This window comes from Mus pahari, chromosome 14, assembly GCF_900095145.1.
Source record: "Mus pahari chromosome 14, PAHARI_EIJ_v1.1, whole genome shotgun sequence".
NCBI classification, from domain to species: Eukaryota; Metazoa; Chordata; class Mammalia; order Rodentia; family Muridae; genus Mus; species Mus pahari.
This window is the reverse complement of record NC_034603.1, coordinates 64,190,333-64,211,802: the sequence shown is the minus strand read 5'-3', so window position 1 is coordinate 64,211,802 and position 21,470 is coordinate 64,190,333. Positions and strand designations below refer to the sequence as shown.

General features: G+C 47.6%; 1 protein-coding gene across 3 annotated transcripts; it reads left to right on the top strand.

Moving 5' to 3' along the window:
* The first annotated feature begins 9,675 nt into the window (after nucleotides 1–9,675).
* On the top strand, nucleotides 9,676–20,072 carry Snx11 (sorting nexin 11). Of its 3 annotated transcripts, XM_029546615.1 has the most exons (9): nucleotides 9,676–9,781; nucleotides 11,805–11,864; nucleotides 11,996–12,196; nucleotides 12,771–12,825; nucleotides 14,281–14,367; nucleotides 14,627–14,727; nucleotides 16,330–16,425; nucleotides 16,618–16,830; nucleotides 18,607–20,072. In XM_029546615.1, the coding sequence occupies exons 4-9, from the start codon at nucleotides 12,784–12,786 to the stop codon at nucleotides 18,881–18,883; spliced, it is 816 nt and encodes a 271-aa protein (XP_029402475.1). In that variant the 5' UTR covers nucleotides 9,676–9,781; nucleotides 11,805–11,864; nucleotides 11,996–12,196; nucleotides 12,771–12,783; the 3' UTR covers nucleotides 18,884–20,072. The 3 variants fall into 3 exon arrangements, with proteins under 3 accessions (XP_029402475.1, XP_029402474.1, XP_029402476.1); XM_029546614.1 differs by lacking the exon at nucleotides 11,996–12,196; XM_029546616.1 differs by lacking the exons at nucleotides 11,805–11,864; nucleotides 11,996–12,196 and having other exon boundaries at nucleotides 9,682–9,781.
* The last annotated feature ends 1,398 nt before the right edge of the window (nucleotides 20,073–21,470 follow it).

Here is a 21,470-nt window from a genome sequence, read left to right as displayed (position 1 = left end):
AAAAAAAAAAAAACCTGATCAAACTTTCCAAGGCCAGATTCAAGCCTCTTAATCCTAGTACCCGAGATTAAGACCGGAGAATTGTTGGGAGTCTAACAGCAGCTTAGAATATGTAGAGAGTACCAGTCCAGCCTAGGTTACAGAGTGAGAGCTTGTTTCAAAAACAAAAAAACAAAAACAAAAACCGAAACAGTGACAACTTTCCTGTTCAAAAAACTAAGACAAAAGAGAAAGAGGGTTAGCTTCACAATGTCATGCAAAAACCAGTCAAAAGAGACCTATTCTTCCTCAAAATACTTGGGTCGAGCCTCCAAAACCAGGCGGCAAACCACCCGTTCTGGATGCCTTTAAGCCTCGTGAGGAGAAGGCAGAGAGAAGGAAAGAGGGAAACCAGGTGCAGCAACCAAGATGGCAGAACATTAAAAATAGGGTAGGAAGGAAACCAACATGGCTGGGAAGAGCCTCTGCGGGAAGGGCAGCCCAGCCCCGCCCAGTCTAAAGAGTTCCGGGTAACTGGTGGGAACTGAGGGATGATGGAAGGACCTGGCGGCCAGGTCGGCTTTGATTTGTTAAATAGGCACTTCAGCCTTGTCTCCTGGTTAGAGATTTAACGTGCTGCTCTGCTCCAGCCAACTATCAAGTTCTCCATTAGAGATGGGAATTGATATCCCAAATATAATTGCATTTCTAATGATCAAATCAAATGCTGCTGTTCCCCCACCCCCACATTAAGCTGAATTCCACTCTCCATGTAAATGCTCTGGTCTTGCGCCTCCAAAGGACCCCAGCAGCACCCTTGTGGCTGCTAACAGTTGTAATTCCAGGGCATCCGACACCCTCCCAAGGACATACGTGTCGGCAAAACACCAAAGCACATAAAATAAGTAAGTCTGAATAAAGAAAGGAATTCAGGGTGCCAAAACCTATGTTTGGTTTCTACAAAGGGAAACCTACTATGCTAATCTGAAAATAGCGGTTTATGCTAATCTGAAAATCTGCCAAGAGTGACTCAAATTTACAAACCTAAGATTTCTGCTTAACAAAATCCATTTTGAAAATTGTTAAGAGATGGGATGTAATGGTTTGTAATCCCAGCACTCTGGAGGCCGAAGCAGGAAGATTGTCAAGTTCAGGGCCAGTCTGGTCTACGTTGTGAGGTCCAAGACTATATGAGACCAGAGGGGGATGGGGTGGGGAGCAGATGGGGGTGGGGCGGAGAGTGAACAGGTGTTTGGAATTAAATCACCTTACTTCCCGACTCTTTCCTTAAAGTAGCAATGTGTTGTTGGGCACCGTGCACAGTCAGAGATCCCAGCACACAAAGGTCTGAGACAGGAGTTCAAAAGCCAGACTGGGCTACGGAGGGCAATGAAAGAAACAACAAGAAAATAACAGCAAAAAAACAAGTTACAAGAAGAGTAAAGAAAATGTGATGTTGCAAAACTAAGAAAGGAGTCCAGACAAAGCCGGTCTCTGCTCTCTCTGAGTAACCCTGGGCAAGCTGCCTGGTCCCCAAAACCATGAAAAGACACCCCCCCCCAAAAAAAAAACGTGAAACTTACTGTAGACCTACCTTATAGCATTTCTGCAGGCATGACAATAATGTCAGTAGTAAGTGCTAGTTATTGTTATAAAGCTTGGCTGTCCTGGAACTCACTGTGTAGACCAGGCTAGCCTTGAATTCAGATATCTGCTAACCTCCCAGGAGCTGAGATTTAAAAGCCTGTACCACCACCGCTCCACTTTAGAAAGCTTTTTCTAAGATGTGATTTAAGGGTGAGGAAAGTAGAGAACCTGTAAAGTATTTCTCTCCACACTGTTGTTGGGAATTCTTTGTTTCACTTGAACACAATTTTCTTTTTTTTTTTTCTTTCTCTCTTTCCTTTTTGTTGTTGTTTTGAGACAAGGTTTCTCTAGAAATCTGCCTGCCTCTGCCTCCCAAGTGCTGGGATTAAAGACATGCACCACCATGGCCAGGTTTTTTGTTGTTGTTGTTTTGTTTTGTTTTCTGTTTTGTTTTTTTTTGAGACAGGGTTTCTCTGTGTAGCCCTGGCTGTCCTGGAACTCACTCTGAAGACCAGGCTGNCCTCCAACTCAGAAATCCACCTGCCCTGCCTGCCTCTGCCTCCCAAGTGCTGGCATTAAAGGCGTGGTCCACCACTGCCCAGCTCTTTTTTTTTTTTTTTTAAAGAAGATTTATTTTCATGTGTATTTCATGTGTATGGTTAAGCACATGTGGACTATGTGCATACAGTACCCTCAAAGACCAGAAGAGGGCGCCAGATCTCCGGGGAACTGGAGTTAACTGATGGCTAAGAGCTACCCTGTGGGTCCTGGGAATGGAGCCTGGATCCTCTGGGAGAGCAACCTTCCCATCCCTCCCCTCCCCCTCCCCTCCCCTCCCCTCCCCTCCCTCCCTCCCTCCCTTCCTTCCTTCCTTCCTTCCTTCCTTCCTTCCTTCCTTCCTTCCTTCCTTCCTTCCTTCCTGTATGCTGTTTTACTGTAAGCTAGTGTATATAAAATAGTTCAACCTTGTGAAGAAGAAATCCATGACAAGTAGAAGATTGTACACTATATGTACACATATGAATGTTCTCTAGAGAAGCTTCAGATCAGCCCTCTTGAATATTCACTTGAATATTCTTGAAAAGTGGTTTGGGAAGTCTCAAGATATGTGACAAAAATGAGGAGCAGACTTTCTGGGGTCTGAGGGATTCGTGCTCGATGACACTGCACTTGGCAGAGGGTCATGCCTAGCATCCTGCAGACAGAAGTGCTTTCAGTCTGCAGCTGCCTTGGTAATCTTCACGGGGTTGAGCCTGGCCTCCGACTGGAGCTGCTGCCCAGAAAAACCCAACTCAAGCCATGTGACTGGGGGCGACAGGTTGGGGGATGGCAGGCTCAGCCACTGTGTAGACCAGGCTGGCCCAGAACTCACAGAAATGTGTCTGCCTTTGCCTCCTGTGTGTTGAGTCTTTTAGTTTTTTTTTTTTTTTTTTTAAAGATTTATTTATTTATTNTATGTAAGTACACTGTAGCTGTCTTCAGACACTCCAGAAGAGGGCATCAGATCTTGTTAAGGATGGTTGTGAGCCACCATGTGGTTGCTGGGATTTGAACTCTGNACCTTCGGAAGAGCAGTCGGGTGCTCTTACCCACTGAGCCATCTCACCAGCCCNAGTCTCTTTTTTCTTTTAAAGATTTATTTATTTATTATATGTAAGTACACTGTAGCTGTCTTCAGACACTCCAGAAGAGGGCATCAGATCTTGTTAAGGATGGTTGTGAGCCACCATGTGGTTGCTGGGATTTGAACTCTGGACCTTCGGAAGAGCAGTCGGGTGCTCTTACCCACTGAGCCATCTCACCAGCCCGAGTCTTTTAGTTTTGAGACAGGCTTTAGTTTCTAGCCTGGGCTAGCTTCAGACTTAGTGTAGCCACGGCAGCTGTTAGGTCTCAACCCCAGGACTAATGGCTAAGGTACCTACTTAGCATAAAGTCGGACACTGACCACCATGCTCTCCCCACACCCCTCAGACCCTACCTGTTACAGGGCCTCCTGGCTGGTGTATCCTACTTACTACTCTAAACTTCTCTAGCCCAGGGGCTGGGCTGTCCTTCCTCTAGCTGCTCTTCCCTCCTATGTAATCTGTTTTGGTTACTGGGTCTTTTCCACCCTTTACTGTGCTGGCCCATTGGTCTGGCTGTGCCTCCCCGCCTCCCCCAAGGACCCCCTTCCCATGGCTCAGGGGCAGGCATGTTCGCTCTGACTGTCTGATGTCTCTGCCTCTGGCTGTCTTCTCCCTTTCAGCTACAATAAGCTTTCTACTCCACCACACCTAGTCCTGTCCTTTTCCTTTTTCTTTGTTTTTTTCCATCCAATAATCTCTTGAGTCCTTGATCCTACAGTCTCATTCTCTAAAGAAATGGCATCACTAGGCTTTGAGCCAACAGGCCCAGCTTGGCCAGCTACCTGAAATTCAATTGTTAGAGATTTATTCATTTTGGGGTTAACATGTACTCTCTTATAAAATGTAAGGCATTTAAGAGACATTTCATCTCTCTCATCTCCTCTGGTTTGTGTGATTTTTCACATTGATTTCTTGAGAGTTTGATTAAAATATGTACTTTTAAACCACATGCCTCTGACTTTGATTTTTCTGGTCTTTTCTCTTTCTTTCTTTCTTTCTTTCTTTCTTTCTTTCTTTCTTTCTTTCTTTCTTTCTTTCTAAAGAATTATTTAGGGCCAGAGAGATGACTCAGCAGTTAAGAGCACCGACTGCTCTTCCAGAGGTCCTGAGTTCAATTCCCAGTAACCACATGGTGGCTCACAAACATCTGTAATGGTATCTGATGCCCTCTTCTGGTGTGTGTCTGAAGAAAGCTACAGTATACTCATATAAATAGAATAAATAAATCTAAAAGAAAAAAAGACGGCTGGTGAGAGGGCTCAGTGGGTAAGAGTACCGACTGCTCTTCCAAAGGTCCTGAGTTCAAATCCCAGCAACCATATGGTAACAAGATCTGATGCCCTCTTCTGGAGTGTCTGAAGTCAACTACAGTGTAATTACATATAATAAATAAATAAATCTTAAAAAAGAAAAAAAAGAATTATTTTATGTATGTGAGTACACTGTAACTGTCTTCAAACACACCAGAAGAGGGCATCAGATCCCATTACAGATGGCTGTGAGCCACCATGTGGTTACTGGGAACTGAACTCAGGACCTCTATAAAGAGCAGTCAGTGCTCTTAACCATTGAGCCATCTCTCCAGCCCAGAGACTTTTGGTTTCTTAAAAACCCCAATTATGTTATGTGAATGTTTTTGTTTTAATCCTAGGTGTGGGAGGAGACCCTGCTTTGCAGCAGGTGATTATGATTTGCCTCACACACTAATAGGTGTGTGATTTTTTGCTAACTGTAGAGAGTTTAATTCTAGGAACTCTGGAGAAGGTATAAATGGGAGAGTCCTGAGAAGGCCCTGGTGACTGCTGCTTCTGGTTGTCGTTGTTGTGGGTTGTCAAGCAGTCAGGAGCAAAGAGATGAGAAGTTGGAGATCTCCTGATGATAAAGATTGGACTTGCCCCAAAGGAGCCAAGGCCTCTAATCAGTAGGAAGTAATCTAAGAGGTCTACACCTCCTTTTCCCTCTCACTTTTTTTTCTCTCCTACCTAGTGTTGGGTATTGGAAGTGGAAGGGTGGTAGATAATAGAACCTAATAATGTAGAGAGAAAAAAATAGACCGATATGGAGTTACAATTGTGAGCTTCGATGTGGGTGTTGGGAAATTGAACCCAGGTCCTCTGGAAGAGCAGAACCGTCTGCTTTTAACCACTGGGTCGTCTCTCCAGACCTTAAATACATTTTATACACAAAGTCAGGAGGTATTTTTAGCATGTCTGCACTCTGCCTGGGACCTGCATGAAATCTCGGCAGCAGGGCACCGACGCTCCATACGTTTTGAGTATTTGTGAGTGTGGATTTTTCCAGTTGCTTAGAGCTGTGGTTGATTTTTCCTAACATGTTTTGTATAAAGATTGGCCCTAACATTAACAGTTAAAATTTTCTAGGCAGGGTGGCACATACATACAATGTCAGCATTTAGGAGGCTGAGGCAGGAGAATTCCGAATTTCAGAGAAACCTGGGCTATGTAATAAAAGTCTATCCCCCCCCCCCAAATAAAGAAGGAAAAAGAGATAGTTGTCCAGTGTAAAGGATAATGGAAGTGTTTCCTTTCAAGCAAAAATTTTACCTTTGGAAATGTGGTGTCTGAGATCAATGATATTAACATAATTAAAAAGGTTTTTATTTTATTTTATGGAATTGGAGAGATGTCTCAGTGGTTAAGAACATTTGTTGCTCTTGCAAAGGACCTAAGTTTGGTTTACAGTGCTCATGTTGGGTGGCTCATAATAAGCTGTAACTCCAGCCCTAGGGGATCCACCAGTCTCTTCTGACCTCAGTGGACTTTAATCTATCTATCTATCTATCTATCTATCTATGTGGGTATATATATATATATATATATGATAACACACACACACACACATACACACACACACACAGGATATGTGTGTGTAAATGTATTCTCTCTCCACCCTGTGTGTGTACCTGTGAAGTTAAGTGGACAACTTGTGGGAATTAGTTCTCTCCTCTACCATGTGAGCTCGGGTCACCAGGCTTAGTGGTAAATGCACTTAGCCTGAGCTAAGCCTGAGCTATCTCACAAGCCCTTTATGTGATTATTTTAAAATTCAGGGCTGGAGAGATGGCTCAGAAGTTAAGAGCACTGGCTGCTCTTCCAGAGGTCCTGAGTTCAATTCCCATCAATCACACTGTGGCTCACAACCATCTGTTACAGGATCTGCTGCCCTCTTCTGGCCTGTAGGTGTACATGCAGACAGAGCACTCATGTACATAAAATAAATGGGACATGGGCTATGGTTATTTTATTAAAATTACGGGGAGGGAGGTAATCTACTCTTCTAACTGCTGGTCTGGCTACCTCCCTAGATATTTGACGACCCCAGATATTTGCTCTTTCTCCTGGCTACGTGCTCATGGCCCATCTCTCCTGATGGCGGCTTCCTCCTCCTCTCTCCTTTCTCTTCTCCCTTCCAACCAGGTAACTCAAATCCCATCTACCTCTAAACCCTCCAGTAATTGGCTGTAGCTAATTTCATTTAACCAATAGTTTGAAATCAAGGAACAAAGTTTGCACAACAAAAGCTTGTTTAACTCGACAGGTCCTTGTAGGTCTGGTCTTCCTGGTATAGAACTTAGCATTACAATACATAGCAACCTACCAAACCCTCAACAATCCCCTCTGTCCTCCATAGGTACCTGCACACACAAGCAGTACATACACACTTGTGCTCGAGCACACACACACACACACACTCACACTCACACACACCTTTACAAGGAAATCAGCACTTGTCAGCTGGGCATGGTGAACCTGTAGAACCAGGATTGTGCATTTTGCTTTGGAGGTAATCCTGGTCTACATAGTTGGTTCTGGGCCACCCAGGCTGGATAACACAACTTTATGTCAAAATGAAAGCAGAGACGGAGACGGAGAAGGGGAGCACTATTTGATATGTTTTGTTTTAGCAAAGGAATAGTCCCGGTTGCTGGAGAAAGCTAAAAATAGCCCCCCCCCCCGCAATAACATTTGTTATTCTTCATCTACCAAAACAATAGAGCATGGAAGAGAAATGAAAAAGCAAATAAGAATCCAGCTGTCCCCTACTAAGCCAGATACTAAAGAGACTTACAAAATCGTAACACAGAACTCTTCTTCTTGGTTTTTTGTCATTGAAATATAGATTATAAAATGTTAATAGGCAATCCTTTATTTTTTCATTTTTTAATTCTTTTTTAAAGATTTATTATTATTATTATTATTATTATTATTTGGGTTTTTTTGAGACAGGGTTTCTCTGTGTAGCCCTGGCTGTCCTGGAACTCACTCTGTAGACCAGGCTGGCTTCGAACCCAGAAATCTGCCTGCCTCTACCTCCCAAGTGCTGGGATTAAAGGGGTGCGCCACCACCACCTGGTGATTTATTATTATACATAAATGCACTTTAGCTGTCTTCAGACACACCAGAAGAAGGCATCGGGTCTCATTACTGGTGGTTGTGAGCCACCATGTGGTTGCTGGGATTCGAACTCAGGACCTTCAGTGCTCTTCAGTCAGTGCTCTTACCTGCTGAGCCATCTCTCCAACCCCTATTTTGTAATTCTTTAACTATATCTATTTACTTATCTTTAGGGTCTAGTTTTATGCCTATAAGTGTCTTGTTATATGTTAAGTGCCCCTCATGAGTGTAGGGCCCATAAGGGTGTCAGAATGCTGGATGAAAGCCATCACGTGGGCTCTGGGAATTGGACCCAGATGCCCTGCAAGAACAAGTGATTTCTACATTAGCAAAAGCTATTAAATGTTCCTATGATTTTAAAAGTTTGTGTAAAAGAATCCTGAGTCCAAAGGTCTGAGAAATTCTGTTTTGTATTATATAAATAATATTCATCTGGATGGATCAGTAACTACCATTGTGTTTTGTACTGGTTCTACAAACATTCAGGAGTAGTTCAAGTCAGTGTAGTACTGGGCTTTCATCTGACCCACACTCTTATTAGAGCCCATACTTTTTTTTTTTTTTTTTGAAACAGGGTTTCTCTGTGTAGCTGTGGCTGTCCTGGAACTCTGTAGACCAGGCTGGCTTCGAACTCTGAAATCCACCTGCCTCTGTCTCCTAAGTGCTGGGATTAAAGGCGTGTGCCACCACCGCCTGGTGAGCCCATACGTTTTTTAAGGGGAGTTGGGATTAGAGAAATGACTTTGAGGTTGAGAGTACTTTCTGCTCTTGTATAGGTGCAGGGTTCAGTTCCTGACACCCACACAATGGTTCCAACTACTTCTAACTCCAGTGCCAGGAGAGCTAAGACCCTCCTCTGGCCTCGGAGGGTTTCAGGTAGACACGTGGTACACACCCATATTTACAGGCAAACAGTCAGCTACAAAAAATAAAAATAAATATTCATTTTTGATGTGTTGTATGCCTCGGATCCACTGAAGTTGGAGTTGCAGGAATTTGTGAGCTGTGTGAATTTGTGGGTGCTGAGCTCGTCTTCTGAAGCCATTTTGCCAACTCCTGTCTCCCTGTTTTTGAGGGTCTTAGGTAGCCCAAGCTAGCCTGAAACTCACTATGTAGTTGGCGTGGGCCTTCAGTTCCTGCCTCTACTTCCAAGTGCTGGGGTTACAGAGGTAAAATTAACTTTTTTTTGTTTTGTTTTGTTTTTGTTTTTTTCTAGACAGGGTTTCTCTGTATAGCGCTGGCTGTCCTGGAACTCACTTTGTAGACCAGGCCGGTCTCGAACTCAGAAATCCGCCTGCCTCTGCCTCCCGAGTGCTGGGATTAAAGGCGTGCGCCACCACGCCCGGCAAAATTAACTTTTTAACAGATCAAAGAGGCTTTTCATTTGTGTTTTCAGACAGCCTTACTCTGTATCCTGGAGCTCACTATATGTCTTTAACTGTCCAAGTGATAGGATTCTGGGCATGAGGCACTTCCATTGGCTCAAAAGGACTTTAGATATCTCTATAGTAAGCATTTTCACCGGCTTTTTCTTGCTTACTAACTGCACGATCCTGATTTGGACTTGACAACTGTTGAGTTGTCAACTTTCTCGGCTGGTGTTTGCTGGGATATCTGTGGGTTTTCCAAATCTGACTGGCAGTACCCTTGACATTTCAGATGGGGAACTGCAACCTCTGAGGCTCAAACCCGGCCTTTCGAGATCTTCGAGATCTTCGTAAGGCTTCAGGAACGCGAGAAACCTCCCACACTTACTGCTCTTTAACACCCTGCAGACGCTTGGGATCCCAAGCGCTGCTTTCGTCGGCCTTTAAACACGTTCCCTGAGCACTGATTGGCCCGTCTGACGGCGGTGGGCGGGACGCGCTACGGGAGTGGACTTCGCGGGGTCTCGGTCTTTGCGCTCCGCCTCCCGCGCCCCCTAGCGATTTCCGGAAAGATGCGGATTTCAGCTCAGGCCTGGGCGGGGCGGAGAGCCTCCGCTGACCGGCGATCGCCACTGAGAGCCCTGGTCTGCAGGGGTGGGGCTTCGGGGACACTCAGGATTGGCCCGTCGGGAGCCGCCTCCCGTCGTGCACCGGGGCACCGGCGGCTCACCCGGAAGGAGAAGCCGGGATCGGAGTATATGGTGCGGTGCTGGTGGTGTCGCTGTGGAGAGCTGCTGCCGCTCTCAGGTGAGGGGGCGTGGGCGGGGCCGCGGCTCGTAGGTGCGGCTTGGGAATGGGATGCCGGCTAGAGCCGTGGTGGTGGCATTTGAGGGATGGCCTCGGTTGACACGCTAGGGAAGGGGCTGCCTTACCGCCCGGTGTGAAAATGAGGGCTTGCTGGGACCCAAGAAGAAAGGAAGCCTGGCTTTTCCATATACCTTGAAAATAGTCTTTCCGTCCCGATTTAGCCGGGAAAAGAGAAGGACCATTTGGCTGGTTTCCATCTGAGTTTGCTAAAGAATGGAAAGGAGTGGCGGGAGTCAGAGTTAGGGATGTCTACCCAAGTGGCCGGCAGTGGAAGGAAATGGCAGATAGTGTTCGCAGATACTGGAAACTATGCTCGTCTTTGTTAGTTGCAGGTGAAAGGAGTGGTTTACCGACTGATAAATGAGAACAGCTCTTTGATGGACAGGACGGGTTGTCTGTCAGGCGGAAGAGCTCCTTCGAACACCTGTGGGGGATTTAGGAAGGCAAGGGTTTTGAATTGCTGTCTGTTGACACCAAAGGCTCAAGAACGAGTAAGGAGGGGCGGGAGACTCCTTGGCGCAATCTTTTTTTTACAGCCTGATGTGTTTTTAACGTGTCCCTTGAAGTAGTTTTAAGTGGCGGAGAAAATGAGAAGGCTTTGAATTGCTCCCCTGAATTAGCAGCTGTGAGCTTTACAGTGCGTCAAACTTTGAACACACCAAACCCCTTGGCTCTTCCCCGGGACTGTTGGTGCTGGTACTGCTGAGGGAAGCAAAGAGCACTTGAGATGGGATGGAAAAGGCCCCGGAAACGTAGTTAGCATTGAGTAAGTTTCCAGACCTTTGGAGGTTACGTGATTCTGCCCTTCCTTAATGGATGCACAGATCCCCCTCTTTGGACGGGTCATAGAGGTGAAGTTAAGAACCCGCTGCTTCTCCAGGAATGCGACTGAGCTCCATTTTCTTCTGAAGAGTGGTGTCGTTGGGAAGGATAGCGATGAAGAGCAGTGGTTGTTGGAAACGGAGTCTGGTTTTTTGCAGTCTCAGTGTCTTAGGGCAATTGACCACCAGAACCTTCTTAGTGCCCCTTACACTTAGCCTTGAGTCTACAGAGACCAGGAGACTTGGAATGTCTTAAAAGACAGTTTATGGTTATTTGTTTCTATATGACATTAGCTCCAAAATAAAGGAGAAAAACTTCCACATGGGGGTGCTGCAGGCCCCTAGCACAAACACCAAACGTATAGTGAACAGTTATTGAACTTGAGTCTTGAATTTCACAAACTTTTCCAGGCAGAGTGGTGTGATCTCCCCAAGTGGATAGATGACTTTCTTTCTTGTCATCTTTTCTGTTGTACTACAACCCAGACCAACCAACCAAACAAACAAACAAAAAAACCACTTAAGAATAAGTGTTCTTCTGCTGGCAGTTTAGCAATCGCCTAAGAGGAGAAGAGAGGGAAATCCCAGCAGGCTAATTAATATTCACAGAAAGTCTGTTGGTTTTGGTCACAGATCTTTGTCTGTTTCCGTCTGGACTGTGAGACTGGGTTATTGGGGAATTGAGATTTCCTGCCTTTCAGTTTAGGGCCTCTTGGAGGTGGTGACTGCTACGGATGAAAAATCAGACTGTCAGCAAGAATGTTGTTTATTATGGTGTTGAAATCACAGAACCTCGGGTTTGCTCCACAGTTCAGCTCTGTTTTATCATCTGCCGTGCAGCTTTGTCCCCGCATGCCATGTCTGTCTGTAGAGAGACCTTCTGGGATACCGGGAAGAATTGGAAAAGCTGTTTGCACTGCTAATTTCATGCCGTAAACGAGTTTCCCTTCCTTTGAAACATTAGCCCTATGTTAGCAAAACATAAAATAGACGGAAGCTCATTATGCACTCTGCTAATGGTAAGGCAGAACTAATAAGAGAATGTGTTTAAAATTAATTGTGGGACTGTAAAAAACGAGTGGGTGTGCGGATGGGCATGGGAGGAGGAGAGAGGGAGAGCTTAGAGAGTCTTGTTTTCCCAGGAGCCAGCCCGCATCATTTGTTGGCAGTACATATTGGCTGGAGTCAGTTTTCATTTCAAGGTAAATTGGAAAGGGAAATTAAACCTTATTGTTCTGCTCTTAAGAGAGAGGAAGGGGGTGGAGGCGGCAGCCAGGGTGGCTGCAGTTGGAGCGGCTCTAGGAGTAACAAGATTAGTGCTGTATTTTAACAGAAGGTGACATCATGGGTCCCGTTGGAATCCAGTAACCCTGTGCTCCAGCCTTCATGGTCCCCGTGTTGGAGTGGGCGATGTCGCTGTACGCATAAACTGCCACACTGGGGGAAACGAGTGGCTTAGGCTTTAATGAATCTTTACAAAGGAGCGGAACGCATCCTGAGTTGACCTGAGAAGCTGTGGGGTGCTTGGGCAGAGGTACAAACAGGATGGCATGGTGGGATGGCAACCGAGTGTGGTGGCAGGCTCCAGGTCTGGAGAGCTAGGTGGTCGGGGAAGGTGGTAAACTGTAGCTGGACTCTTCACTTGGTGCTCCTAGGAGCATCCCCCCCCTGCCCCCTATGGAGCTGACTTTGTTTAGCAAGACCAAGAGAGCTTGGTATTTGTAAGGACTTAGTTGTCTCTAAATAACCAGGAGGGGGTGCTGGTGGGCTCCCTTTCAGAGCTCTGTTCCACAAGGTTGTTGAGGCACAGTCCTTGGGCAAAAGTTTTACAATGAAACCCACCTGCCTCTCTGGCCACAACACACTCTCCTCATGCCCCTAGGAGACAAATTCCCCAGGGCTTTTAGCTTTAGGCTAACTAATGTGGGGTTCCCCCTTCCTCTTTCAGGTTTTACACATAATAGGGTTGGGGGAAAGTTACCTACCTGGTTTTCCCCAAGGGACATCTATTAAACCTTTGGGGGTTTGCCCTGAGAGAACCTGGTAACCTGGTGACCTGGTGACCTGCTAACTGTGCTTCTTCCCACATCCCCGCTCCTCCGCCTCAGATGTTCTCTTCCGATGGGCTTTTGGTGTAGGATGTTGGAGAACCAAGACCTGGAGGTAAGCGGGGTCTCCAGGTGGGTCAGAGTCGGAGGGCCACTTAGGAGGAGGGGACACAGACCAGGCAGTGGTGGCGCACGCCTTTAATCCCAGCACTTGGGAGGCAGAGGCAGGCGGATTTCTGAGTTCGAGGCCAACCTGGTCTACAGAGTGAGTTCCAGGACAGCCAGGGCTACACAGAGAAACCCTGTCCTGGGGGGGGGGGGGAAGAGGAGGGGATACAGCCGGCAGAGCATCATCTGCAGTGCTTTCCCCATTAATACTCTCGGTGTTTCTCATGGGCTCACATCAAAGCTAGGAGAAGGAAAAGAGCAGCAAGCATATGTGCGGAGAAGGGAGCCTCTGATCTGACTAACTCTTCCATTGGTTGGAATGTACTAGAATGTAAGCTTTGTTTAAATGAAGGTTTTGGTTATCACCCAAGAAGTGGGGCTCGTTAGGAGATTTTCATACATATACACATATATACACATATAATATGTATTTACATATATACATATATATACATTATATATCTCATAATGCTTACCTGTCTACCTTTTCTCCGTGCACATTAATCTCAGGGCCTTGCAAATGCTCAGCTTTGGCATTGGGCCATGTATTTATATTCCTAGCTCTCTTTTTATCTTTATTTATTTATTGAGAGAGTCTCACTGTATAGTCCTGTTTGGCCTAGAACTTGCCACGTGGACCCAGCTGACCCTCAACTTGATGGCAATCCTCCTGCCTCTTCCTGAGTGTTGGGATCACAGAGGGGAGCTCATTATTGAATGGTTGGTTGGTTGGATGATTGAGTCTCACCAAGTTCCTCAAGTAAGACCTTGAACTTTTGATTCTCCTGCCTTAGCCTTCCAAGGTAGGATTACAGGCCTGCACTGTAATATATTCCGGAGACCAGGGAATTTCATTTCTTGATCATGTTCCCTCTTTCTCTTTTTTTAAAAGATTTATTTATTATTATATGTAAGTACACTGTAGCTGTCTTTAGACACTGCAGAAGAGGGCATCAGATCTCATTACAGATGGTTGTGAGCTACCATGTGGTTGCTGGGAATTGAACTCAGGACCTCTGGAAGAGCAGTCGGTGCTCTTAACCTCTGAGCCATCTCTCCAGCCCCATCATGTTCTATCTTAGCACAGTGCCTGGCATACACTGGAGCTCGGGAAATGCTTGTTGAGTGAATGGAAAAATGACTGAAAGTTGGTTCTAAGGGACTTTAGCTACTGCTGTGTGATCAGAGCTGCCTTGCAAGCTGGGTGTGGTGCCTTGTTGATCTCAACACTGAGGAGGCAGACGTGTGAGAACTGCCACATGGTGAAGGCAGTTAGTCTACCTAGTGAGCTCCTGCCAGTGGGACTCCAAAGCCAAAACCAAACAACATTCTCTCTGTGTGGCTGAGCTGAACTGAAGTTGAAGGAGCATTTTTTTTTTTTTTTTTTGTTTCTAACCTGCAGGAGGTGATCACAGTGCGAGTTCAGGACCCCAGGGTGCAGAATGAAGGCTCCTGGAATTCTTACGTGGACTATAAGATATTCCTCCATGTGAGTCAGGCTTCGGTGATGGGGTCAGCTGCAGGGCTGGGGGCTGTGCTGAGGTAAAAAATGGTTTGTGGGTGTTCCCGACAGAAGATTTCCAAGAAGGAGTGGGGAGAGGACGAGCTTGCGGGTGACAGAATGGCTTCCAGGCTGCCTGGTGGCATCTTGATCTGGGACCCAGTAGCCTGATAATCTGTCTCCTTAGTGAGGGTGGCGGTGGTGAACTCGTGAGGGACTAAGGCTTTTCCGGATATCTCTCCCCTAGACGAACAGCAAGGCCTTTACTGCCAAGACGTCCTGTGTGCGGCGGCGCTACCGTGAGTTTGTGTGGCTGAGGAAGCAGCTGCAGAGGAACGCCGGTTTGGTGTGAGTTTGCTCTGAGCCTTCTCGGGTCTGAATGGACCTGGGGGTGATCACAGGGGAGCTAGGGTTTAGAGGGAGAAGAATTTAGAGCCTGGCAGTTGGAGGAGCTTGAGAAATGCTTGCACTCAGGTGTTTACGTCAGTGAAAGGAAACCGGCAATTCTCCCTCCGTTCATGCCACATGACCTAGCAAAACTGTATGAACGGGGGGAAAAGTGAACACACACATACTCCCCCCCCCCCACATAACAATTAAAATGAAAAAAAAAATGTTCTGTGTGTTTTATAACAGAAGCTGAGCACATTAACAGTGACTTGCCACAGCTCACCTCATTTTTAGAGAACTCTGGGACTGGAATACTCTTTTGGTATAGTTTAGTTTACCTTTGTTTTCTGTGATAGAGCCTGTGTGTTTAGCTCCAGCCTGGCCTCAAACGCCCCAGATTGTCCCCTGAGCCCGCAGAGTAGCTGAGATCGTAGCTCGTGGCAGTGTGTCTGATGTGGAGAAGTCCTAATTCATAGGAACGGGCCCAGCAGTCTGCATCTCATTGTGTGGGGCTGGTGCTGGTGAGGTGGATGTCAGTCAAAGGGTTGCTGTAAAGCATCAACAGAGATCAGAGCCTTAGCACCCACGTAGAAAGCCTGTGATCCCAGTGCTGAGAGAGAGACAGAAGGGGAATCCTAGCGGCTTGATAGGCAGCTAGGTGAGCTACTGGATGGATTCTGGGTTCGGTGAGAGACTTAACTTTCAGCAGATGAAGTGAGAGTGATTGGGGAAGACACCCTGTATCAACACTGGGCTCCTACACTATGTGTATGCACATGCTCCCCCACACCAGTGCGGAGCACAAAGGCAGGAGAGCAGCTATAGTGGAGCAGGCCTGAAATCCTCCCACCTAGGAAGCAGAGACAGGATTACTGCAAGTTCTAGGCCAGCGAGGGCAATAGCCTATCGGGGCATGTGTCAGAAAGTCCCTGAAGGGGCTGGAGAGATGACTCTGTAGTTAGGAGCACTTGCTGCTCTTGCAGAAGACCTGGGTTTGGCCAACCCCACATCAGGTTGCCCACAACTGCCTGTGATTACAGTTCCAGGAGATCTGATTCTCTTCTGGCTTCTGTGAATACGCATGGTGCATCCAACACCAAGGAAGCATGTATACATAAATAAAAAGGAAGATACTAAGAGCTCCCCCCAACCTCCAAGAAAAAGAACTAAAAAGCAAGTAATGCTGGAAGTGGGCCTACTAGGTGGAGTGTTGTGAAGCTGCAAGTGGGCCTACTACGTGGAGTGCCTTAGCAGCATGGGTTTGGAATCACAGACCCGGGTGCTAGTTTTGTTATGTGACACTGGAGTTTCATGTCCCCTTTCTGGTTTTCTAAAAGGACACTAATAGCTTCCCCGTGGGGTTTTTAGGAGGGTTTAATGCCGTGTTTGTGGACATTTAATGCAAAGTGCCTGCATAGAGCATACCGTCAGTCAGTGTTAGCTCTGTCAGGCCCCTTTACCAAAAGACAACTGTGAACCGGCCCTCTTTTTCAGGGATTCTTTTGGGTGGGGTTGGAGTGATGGTTCGCTTACTTTGGGTGTTACACTACAATCCCACAGGCCTGTTCCTGAACTTCCTGGGAAGTCCACTTTCTTTGGTGGCTCTGATGAGTTCATTGAGAAGCGACGTCAAGGTCTCCAGCATTTCCTTGAAAAGTGAGTGGACATTAGGACAGCTCACCACTGTGGAGGCGAGCCACAGATTTTTACTTGGGCCCTCCCATCTCCAATGTGGGGTGAAGCCAAAGCCCAGCTGGAATGGGGACGGGGGGGTGGGGTGGGGGGGCGGAGAGGAGGGGAGGCTGCTGCCTCACTTGTCATCCTGTGGTGTACTCTCTGTTGCCGCAGGGTCCTGCAGAGCGTGGTTCTTCTGTCAGACAGTCAGTTGCATCTTTTCCTCCAAAGCCAGCTCTCAGTGCCCGAGATTGAAGCCTGTGTCCAGGGCCGGGGCGCCATGACAGTGTCCGATGCCATTCTCTCCTATGCTATGTCCAACTGTGGCTGGGCCCAGGAGGAGAGGCAGAGCGCCTCCCAGCTGGCTAAAGGAGACCAGCTCAACAGGTAGGGGCTGCTAGGCACCCACTGGCACTCCCACGTGTCGGGGAAAGAAATGTCATGGTGTTGGGACCCTTGGAAAGGCCTCCTTCTCTTTCTTGAATGGGAAGGTAGAGGTCCTGTTGAAACTAAGGGAGAAAGAAGGGGAAGGCTTCCTTGGCTGACTTTTGTCTTTTTGTTTAAGGCAGATTCTTACTTTGTGGTCCACTCTGGCCCAGAGCCCCCTGTGACCCAGTCCAGGCTTCCTCTTTTAGTGATCTTTCTGCCTCAGACTTGAGCTCAGAGATCTAGGTGTCTAAATAACACTTTGTCAATTTTAGAACACTTCTTCCTCCTTCCCTCCCTCCTTCCCTCCCTCCCTCCCTCCTTCCCTTCCTCCCTCCCTATCTCCCTTCCCTTCACCCTTCCTCCCTTTCTTACCATCCTTCCTTGGCAGGCTCTCATTGTATAGCCCCAGCTGTATAGACCTACTCACTATGTAGGCTACTTGCTGCATAGACCAGACTGGTCTAAAACTGACAGAGATCTGCCTGCCCCCTGGTTCTGGGATGAAAGATGTACACCACCATAGCAGGCGCTTTTTAAAAATTAGTTAATTAGGGCTGGCGAGATGGCTCAGCGGTTAAGAGCACCAACTGCTTTTCCAAAGGTCCCGAGTTTGGGTCCCAGCAACCACTTGGTGGCTTACAACCATCCTTAACTAAATCTGATGCCCTCTTCTGGGGTGTCTGAAGACAGCTACAGTGTACTCACATATAATAAATAAGTCAATCTTTTTTTTAATATTTGTTTATTTATTATATGTAAGTACACTGTAGCTGTCTTCAGACACTCCAGAAGAAGGTGTCAGATCTTGTTAGGATGGTTGTGAGCCACCATGTGGTTGCTGGGATTTGAACTCGGGACCTTTGGAAGAGCAGTTGGTGCTCTTAACAGTTAAGCCATCTCTCCAACCCCTAAATAAATCTTAAAAAAAAAAAAGAAGAAGTCAGCACTGTGGCTTGTGGTATGCGTGCGTGCACGCGCGTGCACACACACACACACAATTATTGTGGTTCTGGGTGGGAATAAAGCCTGGGGCTTCACTCGTGTTTATGTGTTCTACCTCTCAGCCACATCTTCAACTCTTGGGCCATGCTCCTATTCTAAGTGAAGCAGCGGTACATCAGTAAGCAGTGCCTCTCCATTGCCCCTAGTAACCATAGTGTACTGTCTATCTGGAGCTGCCTGTTCTGGACATTTCAAACACAGTCATGGCAGGTGGTTTTGTGTATTCAGGATAGTGCTTTAAATTTTTTGTTTTTTAGAGGCAGGGCTTCTCTGTGTAACTCTGACTGTCCTGGAACTCACTCTATATACTAGGCTAGTCTTGAATTTAGAGATCTGCCCGCCTCTGCCTCCTGAATGCTGGGATTCAAGCTAGGTGCCACCACTACCCGCTGCTTTAGATATTTTTTAAAATCACAATTTATTTTGATGGAGTGTGGATGTTTGCATATGTGTGGTCATGGCATGTGTGTGGAGATCAGAGGACAGCTTGCTGGTCAGCTCTCCTCTCCTGCCATGGGCCCTGAGGATTGAAGTCCATCATCAGGCTTGGCAGCGGGGCCTTCCACCCACTGAGCCACTCTGTGGTCTCCAGCGTGTCTCCATACTTCATCCGTTTCTATGGCTGAATACTTCAGTGAATGGCATGGGATCTGTTCATCTATCTATGCCCGACTCTCCATTTTTATCATCTAGTCATGCCTGTCCTTCCTTTCCTCTCTCTCTTCTTCCCAGTTGCTGCTTTCTTCCAAGATCAGGGCGGAGGAACTCCCCTTCACCACCTCTCAGCGAAGAGAAGGAGCATGTAGAGACGTGGGCTCCAGTGATCGACTCCGAGGGCCCATCCTCAGAAAGCCCCATGCTGCCGCCCAGCTCCTCCTCGCCAGCCTGCTGTGATCCTGCAAGACCGGATGAGGGACTCTCTGTGTCCCAGCCTGCGAGAAGGGCTGTGGCAGCGGACCATGCTGGGCTGTTGGAGCCTGGTCAGCTAGACACAGCATGGGGCAAGTGAGCTGTGGCCGGTCTCTGTCCTCCTGAGTGGTGGAGAAGATGCAGGCTACGGTCACATTCAGGAGGGGTTGGGGACAAGGCAGGTGTGGGGCAGAGCATCTTCCATTCAAATCAATCTGCTCAGGTTTGTTATGCAGAGGTTGTGGCTGCCCGCTGTATCTCCTCCGTGGGAGGTAACACCACACTGGTGTTAGTGAGTTCAGCACAGGGCCTGGAAGCTGTTGGTTTTAAATATTTACTTTCCAGGTGAGTTTCTTCAGGTGTTTGTTTAAAGAGAACTGTCACAGGTGACTGGTTTGGGGAGCCCTTCTTGGCAGAGTTTTAGCTGCTATACTGAACATTGTCCCAACAGAAAGTTCCTATCTTTCTCCTTCCTTCTTGGCAGGCTTCAGGGTTTGTTGCAGCCCCCAGAGCAAACATTTTGGTTGTGGGAGGCCGACTTCTTGCCTGCCTCCTTGTGTGGACAGAGTGGTGAAGATGTATTCCCCACCTCCTTGCCTTTCAGTAAATGGCCACGATGTGATGTGACTATTTGTTGAGGTTTCCAGCCTCTTCCAAGACCTTGCCATGCTGAGTGGGACCTGAGAGCTTGCAGGCACTTAAAGCCTCTCCTGGCAAAGGGGCTGGCCACAGCCAGAGGGGAAGGAACAGGTCGGAGGTGTTGCATTGGCAGAGGTGGTTCTGGGCTGCCCATCTTCTGCTTATAAAGCAGAGATGGTGTTTCTGCAGGGTTAAAGTGGGCTCCCTTCTTTTTAGATCCTTTTCCTCTCTTAATAACAACTCCTTGCCCCCAGGGCTTTGGCTGCCAGGGCCTACTGCTGTTTTCCTGGGAAGCCAGCAAGTTCAGTCAGTGGGGCACACAGGCTCTGTTTCAGCCTGAAAGCGAGGGCTCTGGAGATGGAGCTCAGGAGCCATAAGCTCTCCTTCAGACGGTGAGGCGGCTCCTGCCTCCTGCTGCTGAAATCTGCAGACAGCAGAGGCGGCTGGCTGGAGGGCTAGGGCGCGCTGTGTGCCCGGCTTGCCACGGTGCTGCTGCACAGTTTAGGCTTGTGTGTTTCTCCCCATCTGGCCATCCACCGTGGCTGTGGGTCCACCCCAGCCCAGGTACTCCTGGCCTGCGTTGCGGGATCGTAGTGGCACCTCGTTGAGAGTTGAGGGGCTTTGGCCTGAAATAAACTGCGAGTATTTAAGACTGTTGTTGCAATTTGTGTCTAACAAACTGTAGCAGGGAAGGAGGGAGTGGGAGCTGGCAGGAGTTACTTTCATAAATCATGAATTTATCAGCGTGGAAATAACGCCATAGAACTGTGCGCTGGAGCTCTCTTGCATTGTGTGGGAGACTCAAGTTCACCACTGCAGGAGGGACGGTTTTTCAGAGAGCTAGGATGCGGCTCTCCTCACAGATCTGGGCATGAACCTTGTTAGGTGTAATTTCCCTGATGTTGCTTCCATCTTCCAAGCCTGTCTGAGGTGCCAGGTGCTAAAAGAGAAATAAAGTTTGTCAACAGGCAGATGCAAAGCCCTGGCTGCTGTTCATCCCTCCTTCCTGCCCGCCTCCCCTGGGTCTTTCCTTTATATGACGCATCAGAGCGAAGCGAGGAGAGAAAACCTACAGAGGCAAATCCAAAATGTCAAAAGAAGTTCATTTAAAAGGGGGAAAAAAACTCCATACACAACCCTCACAAAACCCGACAGATGCTAGGCTAATGGCATCCACTCTGCCGATTGGTGGGGATGGTTCATGAATATTAATGAGTCCAATGCTCCAAATGGTGCAGCTGTGAACCCAGCTGTGCCTGAAGCTCTCTGATCTCAAAACTTCCAGACAGGAGCCGTAGGTGGTCTGTGTCAATTCCCTACTCAGCCAAAAACCAGCAAGCTGGGTTGGCCTTCTTCTGTTCTCCCCTCTTCCTGGAGTTGGTGCTCGGCAGCCAGCTCTGCCAGCAGACTGGGCTGCTGGGACAGCAGGCACTCTTCAGACATGGCTGTGGTTTTTCAGACTCCCAGCTTTTTTAATGATCCATTAGCAGCAGTGCATACAACAGCACCTCAGTTAATGTGAGGCCAGGCGCCTTCTCATCTCAGTCTTGTGCTGAGTTAGGTATTGGCTGGAGAAGATGTCTGAAGGAGAGAGCTTTCCTAATAGCACGGGCCCACGTACCAGAAAAACAGCAAGCATTGTTGAAAATTTCTTTTCATCCAGGCAGTGCTGGAGTCCTTCTGCATTTTTCTCTGCCCAGTGTGTGCCCGAAGTCCAGCCACCCCAGCTGGATAGCTTCCGTGTGAGAGATGAGTCGCCAGCCGTGGGGAGTGGCCCACTGAGTTGTGTGGAGGAATCAAGAGTATTCTTTATTTTGATCTGAGCTCTGAGGCAAGTTTGGTACCTGCTTTAGTCACAGCTACTTCTGGGACCCAAGTCTAATCGCGCTGTGGTCAGTGGTGGACTGGTGAGGACCGAGAGGAACATTATTCAGATGGTGGGAGGGGTGTGTGTGTGTGTGAGGGGGATGAAGGAAGGAAAGTTCTGGTGTCAGAATAGTTTGATAGAAGTTGTTTGATTTGATAGGAATCAGCAGGGTAGGTGAGCA

Coding starts and splice junctions, on each gene's coding strand:
- Snx11 (XM_029546614.1), top strand. CDS start 12,784: ATGGGCTTTTGGTGTAGGATGTTGGAGAACCAAGACCTGGAG. Junction 12,826..14,280: donor TGGAGAACCAAGACCTGGAG/GTAAGCGGGGTC, acceptor TCTAACCTGCAG/GAGGTGATCACAGTGCGAGT. Junction 14,728..16,329: donor CAGAGGAACGCCGGTTTGGT/GTGAGTTTGCTC, acceptor ACAATCCCACAG/GCCTGTTCCTGAACTTCCTG.